At 44.9% G+C, this 13,054-nt stretch overlaps 2 protein-coding genes across 4 annotated transcripts in view; one reads left to right on the forward strand and one right to left on the reverse strand.

The window, feature by feature from the left end:
• The first annotated feature begins 986 nt into the window (after nt 1-986).
• Nucleotides 987-5,439, forward strand: Mpeg1 (macrophage expressed 1). 2 transcript variants are annotated; one of them, XM_021152246.2, is made up of 2 exons: nt 987-1,093; nt 1,395-5,439. In XM_021152246.2, the coding sequence occupies exon 2, from the start codon at nt 1,424-1,426 to the stop codon at nt 3,584-3,586; it is 2,163 nt and encodes a 720-aa protein (XP_021007905.1). In that variant the 5' UTR covers nt 987-1,093; nt 1,395-1,423; the 3' UTR covers nt 3,587-5,439. The 2 variants fall into 2 exon arrangements, with proteins under 2 accessions (XP_021007905.1, XP_021007906.1); XM_021152247.2 differs by having other exon boundaries at nt 993-1,093; nt 1,277-5,439.
• A 1,015-nt stretch (nt 5,440-6,454) lies between these two features.
• The window catches only part of Dtx4 (deltex E3 ubiquitin ligase 4), a 36,251-nt gene continuing 29,651 nt past the window's right edge, over nt 6,455-13,054 (reverse strand). For both annotated transcript variants that reach the window (XM_029472721.1, XM_021151899.1), the window contains exon 9: nt 6,455-9,768. In XM_029472721.1, coding sequence (XP_029328581.1) covers nt 9,535-9,768 — 234 coding nt within the window. In that variant the 3' untranslated portion in view covers nt 6,455-9,534. The remainder of the gene's footprint in view (nt 9,769-13,054) is intronic.

Raw genomic sequence — 13,054 nt, forward strand, 5'->3', positions numbered from 1 at the left:
AAGCTCAAGTCCTTCAAAAATGCTTTGTTGCTTCCTCAATGACAACCTGAGATAATTTAGTTCCTTGAGATCTTCACAGCCTATACACAGGTGGGTAGTCTTCACCCACGGCTGAAACATGTTTCAGCTTTTAAAGTCTTAGCCCTGCATCTTGCTCCTAAAATGATCTGGGGTGCTATGAGGGTGCTGTGTGAAGATTTGTTATCTGCTATAGAGTTCCTGGCGGCTGCTGCTAAATGAACCAAGACACTCCAGGTGTTACAGCTGTGTAATTCATCTAAGCCTCCCTTAATTCTGATACTTGATCACTAGCAGAGACTACTCCTCTCTGAATTACAAATCTAAAGGAGCTAGTATCACTGCTAGACAAAAAGAAGAGGTGGGTGTCGAGAAAAGAGTGCTCATTATGTTTTCCTGACAATAGAAAAAATGAATTTTAGTACTTTTAACCCATGTAATAAAGGACATCTTTCCTTTTTTGCTGTCTTTGCTGACAAAAAGTTTTTGGATGAAAAAGTTAAAGGTGTGGTCAGTTACTGCTTAGTTTAAAATTGCACACATGGAGACGACCAGACAAATGTGTGGACACACGCACAGACGCTCCTGGGCCGTTTGTATGCTTTGAGTAAACCAAACTTTGCAAATTTGTAGTGTGGCTTTTGTCTTCTCTTGAATATTTCTATCTGAAAGGAGAAAAACAGAACAGCGTGGAAGCCCTCACCCAGGATGCCCAGAACAATTCAGGGTGAGGGTTCCCAGCAAAGCCCTAGCTACGTCTATCTCCAAACCAGGACTGTTTGAGTTTGTAACAATGAGACCTCACAAAGCATACATCTGAGGTTATTTATTTATTTATTTATTTTACACTTTTGTTCTCAGAGGGCAGGCCCCAGCTTCAGTGTACCAATGAGATATCTAAGATTTGTCCTTGACACAGAGTAGCCTGGAGGCGGGGTATGTAAATAAGCACCAGGTTGCTACTAACTGTTTCCAGTAAAAAGAAACTAATACTGTGATTTCACAAAAGAAGAGAAAGGCAGGTTTTGAAGTCAGTCAAAGAGAGTGAAACAAGAGCCAGAGCCTTCTGACAGAGGTAAGTTGTTGAATCCACACTTTTACTGGGTGCCAAACCCCTGTGTAGAAGAACGGCAGGGTGAGGGACATAGGGTGTGTGTGTGGGGTGGGGGTGGGGGTGGGGAACTGAAGAGTGTATCTTTGCATATCTAGAGTAGAATAATTTTTACAAGGTACTAATGGTCTCTAATATCCCAACCAGCTTTCACTTCTCTGTTTTGCAATTGGAGCAGCATAAAGAGGAACTGATGGTTTTAGGAGAACTGTAGAATTTTCTGTTTCAACAACCGCTTTCTTTTCCATCCTTCTGTTTGCCCCAGTCTTGTTGGTGAATGCTTAGGGCTGGTATATGGCCGAAACCGTCTGCGCCATGAACAGCTTCATGGCCCTGGTCCTCATCTGGATGATAATAGCGTGTGCTGCAGCAGACAAGCCTCTTGGAGAAACGGGTACCACTGGATTTCAAATATGCAAGAATGCCCTGAAACTACCTGTCTTGGAGGTCCTACCAGGAGGAGGCTGGGATAATCTGAGAAATGTAGACATGGGACGGGTGATGGACTTGACATACACCAACTGTAAGACCACAGAAGATGGGCAGTACATCATCCCCGATGAAGTGTATACTATTCCTCAGAAAGAGAGCAACCTGGAGATGAACTCGGAAGTCCTGGAATCCTGGATGAATTACCAGAGTACCACCTCAGTTTCTATCAACACAGAACTCGCCCTTTTCTCCAGAGTCAACGGCAAGTTCTCTACAGAGTTCCAAAGGATGAAGACCCTTCAAGTAAAGGACCAAGCTGTGAGTACCAGGGTTCAGGTAAGAAACCGGATCTACACAGTCAAAAACACCCCAACTTCAGAGCTCAGCTTGGGGTTTACGAAGGCACTTATGGACATCTGTGACCAACTAGAGAAAAACCAGACGAAGATGGCCACCTACCTGGCAGAGCTCTTGATCCTCAACTATGGCACACACGTAATCACTAGTGTGGATGCAGGGGCTGCACTGGTTCAGGAGGATCACGTAAGGTCCTCCTTCCTCCTGGACAACCAGAACAGCCAGAACATCGTGACCGCTTCTGCCGGGATTGCTTTCTTAAACATTGTGAACTTCAAAGTTGAAACAGACTACATTTCTCAGACCACTTTGACGAAGGACTACCTGTCGAATAGGACCAACTCCAGGGTGCAGAGTTTTGGAGGGGTTCCCTTCTATCCAGGCATCACCTTAGAAACCTGGCAGAAGGGCATCACTAACCACCTAGTGGCAATAGACCGTGCTGGCTTGCCTCTGCATTTCTTCATTAAACCTGACAAGCTACCTGGCTTGCCAGGTCCCTTGGTGAAGAAGCTGTCGAAGACAGTGGAAATTGCTGTGAGACACTATTACGCTTTTAACACTCACCCAGGATGCACAAATGTTGATTCCCCCAACTTTAATTTTCAAGCCAATATGGATGATGATTCGTGTGATGCGAAAGTCACCAACTTCACCTTTGGTGGAGTTTATCAGGAATGCACTGAACTGTCAGGTGATGTTCTTTGCCAAAACCTGGAGCAGAAGAACCTGCTCACAGGTGGTTTCTCGTGTCCCTCTGGCTACACCCCTGTCCATCTGCTCTCGCAGACCCATGAAGAGGGTTACAGTCGTCTGGAATGTAAAAAGAAATGCACCCTCAAGATTTTCTGTAAGACAGTGTGTGAAGATGTGTTCAGAGTGGCCAAGGCTGAATTTAGGGCTTATTGGTGTGTGGCTGCTGGCCAAGTACCTGACAACTCAGGACTTCTCTTTGGAGGAGTCTTCACTGACAAGAGCATCAACCCTATGACAAATGCACAGTCATGCCCAGCAGGCTACATCCCACTGAACCTGTTTGAAAGCCTCAAGGTATGTGTGTCCCTGGATTATGAGTTGGGGTTCAAGTTTTCAGTCCCCTTTGGTGGGTTCTTCAGTTGTACAATGGGGAACCCCTTGGCTAATTCTGATACAGCTAAAGATGTCAGAGCACCATCTCTGAAAAAGTGTCCCGGGGGCTTCAGCCAACACCTAGCTGTTATCAGTGATGGCTGCCAAGTGTCCTACTGTGTCAAGGCTGGAATCTTCACAGGAGGGTCCCTGCTCCCTGTCAGGCTCCCACCTTACACCAAACCACCTCTTATGAGCCAGGTTGCCACCAACACTGTCATAGTGACCAATAGTGAGACTGCCAGATCCTGGATTAAGGATCCTCAGACCAACCAGTGGAAGCTGGGAGAACCTCTGGAGCTTCGTAGGGCCATGACAGACATCCATGGGGACAGTAATGGAATGTCAGGAGGGGAAGCTGCTGGAATCACTTTGGGAGTCACCATAGCACTAGGAGTTGTCATTACCTTGGCCATCTATGGTACTCGGAAGTACAAGAAGAAGGAATACCAGGAAATTGAGGAGCAGGAGAGTTTGGTTGGAAGCTTAGCAACAGATGCATCAGTCGTTAATAGAGAAGAGGATCCAAGTCCAGCTTAATTGTCTCCAAAGGAAACAGTTTCCAGCCACAGCTTCAAGCACATCTTTTGCTTTGTTTTCTGTACTTCTCTCTTCCTAAGTGACTGAAGTGACAGTTGCAATAGGAAGAAAGCAGGTATTACAACCCTGGGAGTATTTTCTTAGGCCTCTGCACCAGGAAATTAAAGGAGCCATTTGAAGTGAGGTGTGGGGAGGGGTATGATTCATTTGGAAAAATCTGGACTGGGACTAAGCCTCGGGGTGTATGTGTCCATTCTCATAGTTGTCTGTACCTGAATGCATGTGTGTGGAACAAGGGGAGGGGGAGAAATTGGATTTGGAGATTGTGCATTTAGCCTGGATTTGAAAGGCTTTCCAGTTTGTAAGCTGAAGAGGTTCGTGCTTTAAGTACATTACTTCTTTTCTTTTTTTTCAAAGAGGCCCTCAGGGTTTCAGTCTAGAGGCAAACAGTGCCCTGAAATGCCACAGGAGGCCTATATGCCCCCTACTCTTTAGCTGTAAGGACTTGGTGTTGATTGACAGTGCCCTCCCCATGAGTCACCTCACAGGCATGTGAAGGAGAAGCGGGTGGGGTTTATACAAATTCCATTTCCCAACTTCCTCACAGCTAATCTAGGTCAGTCTTGGGCTTCTGAACTGTGCAAACGTCCTCAGGAAAAAAAAAATATACCTTATAATTTTCTGTTAGGGGGTGAAGGATGAAGAAACAGTAAGGAAATGGGTAATAAATTAAGGATAAAAACCGGGGTTCGGGAGACAATGAGAGTATTCTAGGAAACTTTGAATTCTTAGATCTGTCAATTAACAGGGTTATAAATGAAGAACTAAACAGAGCTCTAGTTTGGCAGACCAAGCAGTATGATTTCATGTTCATGTGTCAAAAATATAACTCCTTCCTCTCTATGGACAGTCTTTCCCCTTGTCTTCTCACCACAGCTGAGGGTGCACAGGAATACACACAAACCCCTTAGACTGTAGCAAGAAGCTTTTATCTGCCTAGGGGTGAAAAATGCACAAGTCACAATGAGCCAGCACTTACCTACTACTTCCTCCCTAAAACTAAAGCTATTGGGAAAGCGCTGTCTTCTGTCTGTTAGGATTTGCCTTTTCGAGCTGCTTGGAAGAGGGGTGGGGTAATGTAAAACAAAACAAAATTTATGTCACAGTGAACTGGGAAAAGGCCATGATATGTATTTCAGTTCCAGGATGGCTTCCATGGGGTATCTGGAAGGCTGCGTGATTGACACCTGGCAATAGTTGGGGTTTTGCTCAATTTTCATATCTAAAAATTTAATTCTCTACAGCTGTCTTAGAAATTATGTATCTATTCACCACAACACATCAGTGAGCTATCTTCTACGAAAGATGATGTATTCTCGCTTTAACACTTACAATCAAGCTCTTGTGCACAGAGTAGGCCCTCCTGAAGAGCTCCAAGTGTCTCAGCCTTCAGGAACAGGGAGAGAATTCCTCATTCGTTTCCAGTTGAGATACAGAGAGAAATGAATGACTGAATTTGAATTCTGCCCTACCACCTGCCCAGCCAAGAGGGCTAATTGCACAACCTCTTCATCAAACCTGCCTCTTGAGTGTTAAAATGTTCTTAACCTCTGTGTGCTTTGTGGGTTTGGGGTATATTTTAATGTTTCATTAAAGCCAGTTATCTTTCTGAAAATACTAGTTTCCTTCTGTAAATTCTTTGAATCTGCAAAGCCAGGCACATCAGAAGACTCCCAGATCTTTAATGCAGAAACTTCCTGTTGAATTTTTTAATATTTGTCCCATAAACATGTAACTCTACTAACAAAAATGTGTATAAATATGCATTAAAATGTGTACTTGGCAAAATTTTATCTTGGTGTTCATCTGTATGAAGTCAGAATACAGGGGTTTCCAGTTCACCCTCAAGCCATGTCATAAGTCTCCTGGGCTCTGCCCAGTCTTGACTTTAAGGCTAGGGTCTGCAGAAAGACTAGGGCTGGTTTCTGAGAAAACCATACTCCAAGGGAGATCAGAGATGGAGATAGTTTGGTAAGAAGAGAGGCTAGACTTGTTGTTCCTATTATTACTGGGATGTTTAATAAATAAATGCTTACTGGAAAAATTAAAAACTGCCTGAACATAGGGAGCCATTTAAGTGGTCAGTATTCATGGCTGGGAAGATGGTTCAGTCGCGTGCCTGCTATTTGAGCATGGGAATCTTGAGTATGTATCCCCAGCACCCCTGGAAAAGCATGGATGGTGGTATGACCCTGGAATCTCAGCACTCGCAGGGATGGACAGGTGGCACATGGGGCTCATTGGTCCATCAGCCTATCCTAGCCAAAATGGTAATTTCCAGGTTCACTGAAAGAACCCTGCTTCAAAGGATAAGGTAGAAGACTGCAGAGGAGATAACTAATGTCAACCTTTAGCTTCAGCAGACCTTCACACACACACACACACACACACACACACACACACACACACACACTGCACCCCCCCCCACACACGTGTCCCTTTATACAAGCATGCATCGCCTCGCACATATGCACCTCCACACACATACATCCCCTCACACACATGCATCCCCCAACATGCAAAAATCCAGTGTCCATGTTTTTAAAGATGACCCTTTCCCCCAAGTTCGCATATTCATTTCCATTGCTTTATGGCCTGTTTCTTTGAGGGGAACCCAGAGTTAAGTCAGGTGAAATGTGTGAATAGAAGAGATGTGGGGATTTTTAGAAAATAAAGAAAGGGGAGTTTCCCTTTATCGAACTAGTTGGACTGAGGTTGCCCGCAGATAAAGGAAGTAATCCTCGTGCTTCTGAGCCAGCTGCCAAAGCACTTCTACAAAAGCAGGCCCTTAGGAGTAACAACAATTTGTGCTTGTTCATTTGCAGTTTATTGTTCTGCATATACACCTCATGAGCACCAGGGGGCGATGTCCTCCCACAGAACAACACCAACAACTTCAACTCACAGCAGTTACAAACAGAACACCTGACATCTGGACATTCACCAGCCCTCTCCCAGAAACCCCCACTGAGATATAAGTGACCGCCAACAAGCAAAGGGGGGGGGGGCAGTGGTTATTTCTTGGGTCACAGCAGCCTTCTCCCAATCCTCTCATGCACACAGCAATGCGATGCCAGGACAAGTACTTTTGACCCAAGTATAAAATCACACAGAAGTCTGAATCTTACAAAAAGGACAGGGGAATGGAAGCACAAAGGCACAGACAACCACAGATATACCACATAGCTTTTCAAGGGATAAGCATCTCATAGCTGTGTCTCCAATCCCATTTGTTCACCCCGGGAGTCTCATGAAGGGAGAACATGGCTGCTGGTGCTGAGACTGTAAAAGAAAGGGCATGGGGGTTCCCTGCTTGGCCCAGTAGAGCACACCAGGACTTCTCTGGGGAAGCACTCTGGGTCAAAGTCGCTTGTGTCCAGGGCCTAATCTCATTGAAATGAATTCTGTATATTTGGGGGTTGGCACAAGAGAAGGAGTAAGGTACCAGTTACTGCTTTGACCCACACATTGTTGAGATTGCCAAGCTTCCATCAGACCAGAAAGTTGAAAGGGTGAAACTTGAAGGTGAGGTAGCCTCTCAGAGCATCCTCGGGGAATAAGGAAATGAGACATAGACATTTTAAAGTCCTCTGGGGAAATTCTTGAAGACTAACCCTCAAAATGGTCTTTCTTGTAGAACAGCCACTCCCTGCGATGTCCTTCTGGGCTCTTCCTTCTGCCTTATGCTACACTTTTCCTGCGTCTACCTCCTCTGCTACGTGAAAACATCCCCCACTGGCCATTCCCACATCTCAGAGCCTGCTTTCATTTCTTCGCTTCCTACTGCTTCACTTTCCTATCCATGAACTCCCGGTCTAATTTCTCATCCTTGTTGCCAAGAAGCAGGGACGGTAGATAACGAGTAACTGAAGACAAAAATGATTGTAAGCCTTCAATGAGGGACCGATTATCTCTGAAATTCGGTAACCTGATAAGAGGGTGCGACATTAACGCCCATGGATACTTGCCTTCCATTTAGTTCTGATGTATCTTTCTCTACTTTAGCAGGAGTTTCCCCGAGGTGCAGTGAACTCAGCAATCTTCTGCTCTGCTTGTGAGACAAAATGGCCTCCCATTGATAGGACAGGCTGGACTAAGATGGCAGAACATTCCCTCCTACCACAGCTCCCCCTAGTGGGAGGCGATTAAAATTCCATTAGCCATTTGTAGAGTGAAAACTCAGCACCAGGGAAGTGGGTTAGGGACACTTGGGTGATTCTACTGGCCACAGCAATATCAACAATGGTGGAAGCCCAACAGGAGGCATCTCTGGTGCAGGGTGGCATGAAAATGTGGACTCCAGTTCTAACGTAAGTACCAATGTGGAAGGTTGTTGAATTTCTCTCTCATTTTTACCAAGCATCAAACGTTTCAAATCTTATGATATATACATAGTCAAACCCTCGAGACATGAGGTATATAAGTTCAAATTAGTATCCAGAGGAACTTTCCCCAAACACAAAGTTCAAAGAACCCACTTCCAAAGGGGAAATTATTTTCCCTTCTTGATTCTCCATTCTCTCTTACCGGACACCTAATCCATTCTTTAAAGGAGCCAAAGTTGAGATGTTGGGGATAGATTGGATCTTGGGACACCACCCAGATGCCGGTTAGGGAAGACCAGAATGTGTTCCTAACTGTGTTAGGAATGAACTAAAGAGGCTTTTGCCACCATGGTTTTGGCTAGTCTGTGCTAGATGGAGGCTAGAGCAAGGGGCTGGGACAGGGAACAGTAATGTCTCTGGTCTTGAATTAGCAAATCTGTGGGGAGATGAATTGAGCTCTTATATAAAGAAGACTGGATGGAGGCTGGCTCTGATCTAATATTAATAAGAAGGAGAAGGGTCAATCTAGCTCTTGAATCAACACATCTTCCCAAGTACAATTCTATGTCCATTAGGGTCCAAGTTTATTATGAGATGGGCTGGCAAAGGTGAGAAAGTCAAAGGGCCATACCTTTACTATAGGATCCCTAACAGAATTGGGATTTGGCATGTGAAACAGAATTTAAAGACACGATGGGACTTTCCCAATAACCTGGCCCAATAATGCACACACACCCACACAAACATATGCACAAACACAGATGACAAAGAGCCTGGTGTGGGCTCCAACTCACAGTGACTTGATGAAACTGAGCTGGTTTGCAATGAGTTGGGAAGAAGGCTATGGGCTCCTCTCCCTGAGGATAGTGCAGATGCTCATTGGGATGCAGGTTCTGACTGGATCAGAGAGCGGTTGGTTGGAAACATGGGATGCCACCCCAGAGAGGAATCCCTGAGTCCTCCCACCCACTTGAGAGAATCAGATGCCTATGGACAGGTCAATGGATGAGGAGGAAGGAAGGGCCCAGGCTCCTCCCAGAGGCATTTGACTCTGACCCTCTTAACATGAACTGCTTCTTTACACTGCACCAAAGGCATCTGATTTTTGATGTCACAGCAGTCTACACCTCTCTCCCCAATTGTGCACAGTGAGAGCTCCCTGACTCCAGTGGAGGAGAAAAAAAAGCAGAAACTCCACTCTCAAGGCAGAGTGGAAGCAGCAAGAAGCCAGCTGAGGATAGGGATCTCAGCTTCACAAGGCCAGGATATGGAATACCTCAATAGTGCCCATACATTAAATATGCTGGGGTGGGGAGAGGTGCATGTCCTTGACTACCCAGTACTGAAGACTCCATGGGGACAGAAGGAGGTTGGCCCTCATCCTGTGTCTGGTTCGTTTTGGATGAAGTGTATGAACGACATCATCTTAATCTAGCTCCCTCTGTGACTGAGAGGGATGAGAGATGGGAATAATACAAGAAGGGAGATGAGGGAGTCAGGAGGCATGGCATCAACCTTGACTCTCTCCATTTTCTGCCCTGTGGTCCCCAGTACCCTCCCACCTCAGTCTTTTTCATGGGAAGTGCTGTCTTCAGAGATACCCTGGGCAGCCAGTTCAGCCAGCACGTTATCCAGGTAATTGGCATCTGGGTAGCCATGGCCAGTGAGATTAGAGCCAAATTCTGTCTTGTGGTGAACCTCATTCCAGATGACAGTATCAGACTCGCCCGTGGTACTGGAGGTTCCAATGGCAAAGATGAGACGGCGGTCCCAGGCCACTAGAAGCAGCTTCAGAACCTAGGGCAACAAGGGTGAGAGACCACAGGAAGTTGTTCAGTCACAACCACACACCAGTCTTCAGATGGTGGATTTGACCTGATGTCCACAACCCTTCCTTCATCATGATGCCCTAAGCAACCCAGAAGAGAACAATATGAAATTGGACACTGAGCACTTACAGATTGAATCTCACCTCTGTCATTGAATAACTGGGTAACTTTTGACAAATTCAAACATCTGCATGGAATTTGTTTATTTATTAAATGGCAACTCTATCACCCACCCCAAGGGTTGTGTTCATGCATAGTATATGCATGTGCGAGTGTATGGATGCCTACAACTATATGTGTATGTACTTGGAGACCACTGGCTGAAGCTGTATGGTTTACTAGGGTGGTCTCCACCCTGTTGCTTTGTTTTGTTTTTGAAACAGGATCTCTCACTAAACTATCATTAATAAGTGGCAGAAATAAAAGTATGACCCAGCTTCAAAGTCCTTGGTGTTATTATACCCAACCTGCAACATAGCCAAAGTTTAGGGTCATGGACCAGTGGGTAGGAAGAACACTAACTAATAATGGCATAGCTAAGGGAATTGGTGAGAAGAGATGGTTTAAATCTGTACTGCAAGGAGGGTTTTCTTTTCTTTCTTTCTTTTTTTTTTTACTTTACTTTTTTTTTTTAGATATTTTCTTCATAAATTCATTTCTTCATTTCAAATGCTATCCCCAAAACCCCCTATGCCCTCCCCCCACACTGCTCCCCAACCCACCCATTCCTGCTTCCTGGCCCTGGCATTCCCTTGTATTGGGGCATATGATCTTTGCAAGACCCAGGGCCTCTCAGGAGGGTCTTAATGTTCTGCTAAGACAAGCACACTTTTTAAAGAAGAAAAGGAAAGGCCACTGAAACATGGGTGTGTTCCTTTAAACTTTAATTTTAATTTCTTTTAACCAAAGGAGCTTTATCCCAGAAGTAGAGTTTGGGATAACTGACATGGTGTCAGGCCTTCTGGAGGGGTTATTAAAGCATCAAATGGCTTAGAATGTAGGGCAGGGAGGGAATGAGCTGAGTGGATCTTGGCACTTAAAGCAAGAGTTCAAGATGGTGAATGTGCATAAGTCCAAGGATTGGGGATCTGTTGTTAAATAAAGAAAGTCTAAGGAAGCCCTTGCAAACTTGAATGTGGTCTTGTGCTTGTTTGAGACAGTCATATGTACCCCAGCCTGCCCTCAAACTTAACAGGTAGCAAAGGATGACCCTGAACAGCAGAGCTGAGATTACAGGCATGTGCAAATTGCTTGGATAGAAGTGTCAGAGATGGAAGCCAGGGTTGGTTACATGGCAGGCAGGTGTTCTACCAATGGAACTCTGACTGAAGTCTTAACAGCAGATTTACAGTGGAGACATTAGGCTGCAGACCTTGGGCTAAGGCACAGAAATTTGTTTCTTGGTGGAATGCTGCCTGCCTTAATTCTCACTCTTAGTTTGAGAACAGAGCACTACTGAATCTTTCTTGATACTGCTGTTTCTTTGTTACAAACTATCCTCTGCCTCCCTGGAAGGACAGAGCAGAGCCACACCCTTTGACATTGAAGCAGGACAGAAAACAGGGTGTATTATGAGATACAGGGAGGGAATGGAAACCCCCACTCTTCTGGTTGAAACCTCTGGCTAGCTGAGAATCAAGAAATCCAGCACAATTAACACTTGGTGTAAACGTTGCTCACACAGAGCTATGTCTTTTATGTGTTATATCTTCAATAAGAATGTTAAAATCGTGATACTCAATACGACCTTGAGTAGGAATATTTTCCTATTTTACGGGTATCTCAAACTGTTAATTTTGTTTATCATGAAAATGCCCTATCTTCTTGTATCCCTGTGGTCTAGGGTTTTCCTTCTCAATTTGAATCCTGTGTCAGATGTCCCTTGGGACCACCCTAAAGTCTTGTTCAGGCTTCTTGGAAACCTATCAGCTTGACTTTCATAGCAGGAAGACACATGAGGAGTCTGCAGGTGAATGCTTATGCACACCCCACCCCCAAATTCATGGGACCTTCTCACCAACACCTCCAAATTGAGTATTAGAATATGGAACTTTCTGGGGTCTATTAGGTCATGAGAATGAATGTCAGTGAATGAGATTAACATGCTTATAAAAGGAGGCTGGCAAAGGAAATTCTTGCCCTTTCTCCCTGGCGAGGACACACAGAGAAGAGGCTTTGTCTATGAGCAGGAAGTGAATCCTTGCCAGATCCTGAATCTGCCAGCACCTTGATCTTGGACCTCCTAAACCCAAGCACTGTGAGAAATAAGGACCTGCTGTTTATGAACCACTCTGACTACGGTCTGTGGTAGTTTGCTAGAACAACTCAGATATGCTTACATATTCTTGAACTTTCATCCACAGTAGCAACATAACCACTAACACGCAATGCAGAAAGACAGACATTTGTTGAATAAACTTCTCAGATCTGGAAAGGAAGCTGACTAAATCTTGCTTCTTTCATTTCCCCAACACTTCCCCGAGACAAGTGGTTTTTCACCCTCTTAGCATCAGGCAAGATTCTGAAAGCCCAATTATTTCAACTACACAATTTAGAACCCTGATCGTGAATTACAAGGAATCCTGAAAACAAATAAAATAATCTCCCACCAATTAGGATCCCAGAACATTTGGCATATGCTTTGGTGTGTGTTCAGATCAGATCAACCAGGGATCCTAAGAAGATAAAGCAATTTCCAGTTCTGAGTTTCTATAAAGCTCTTAGGAGTTAACACTGGTATTCCCCCAGGACCAGCCTTAAAATAACAGGGCTCTAGATAAGGATCCTAGAGTAGGTGAATTATTGCCAATAAGATTTTGAGAAGAAAAAAAAAAGTTGCTCCACTCCCAACCACCTGCACAAACATTCTAATCAGGCTGGTCAGGTGGCTCAGTGAGTGAAAGTACTCGATGTGCAGGTCTGATGGCCTGAATTCAGATCCCCAGAACCCACATTAGAATTCAGATGCAGTGATGCGCATCTGTAATCCTGGCACTCCTGTGGGGAGATGGGAGGTAGACACAGAAGAACTACCTGGAGGCTCTCAGGCCAGCTAGTCTGGAGTAGTCAACCCAGCATCAACAAACATGAGGGCAGGGTGAGAACTGACTCCTGAAAGTTGTCCTTGGACTTTCATGTGCACACTGTGGCACATAAGTGCCTGTAATGCCATAGAAATCATACTCATGCAACACAGAGAGAGAGAGAGAGAGAGAGAGAGAGAGAGAGAGAGAGAGAGAGAGAGAGAGAGAGAG

This window comes from Mus caroli, chromosome 19 (genome assembly GCF_900094665.2).
Source record: "Mus caroli chromosome 19, CAROLI_EIJ_v1.1, whole genome shotgun sequence".
NCBI lineage: Eukaryota > Metazoa > Chordata > Mammalia > Rodentia > Muridae > Mus > Mus caroli.

Bases quoted from the DNA above. Each gene is read 5' to 3' on its own strand.
- Mpeg1 (XM_021152246.2), top strand. From the start codon at position 1,424: ATGGCCGAAACCGTCTGCGCCATGAACAGCTTCATGGCCCTGGTCCTC.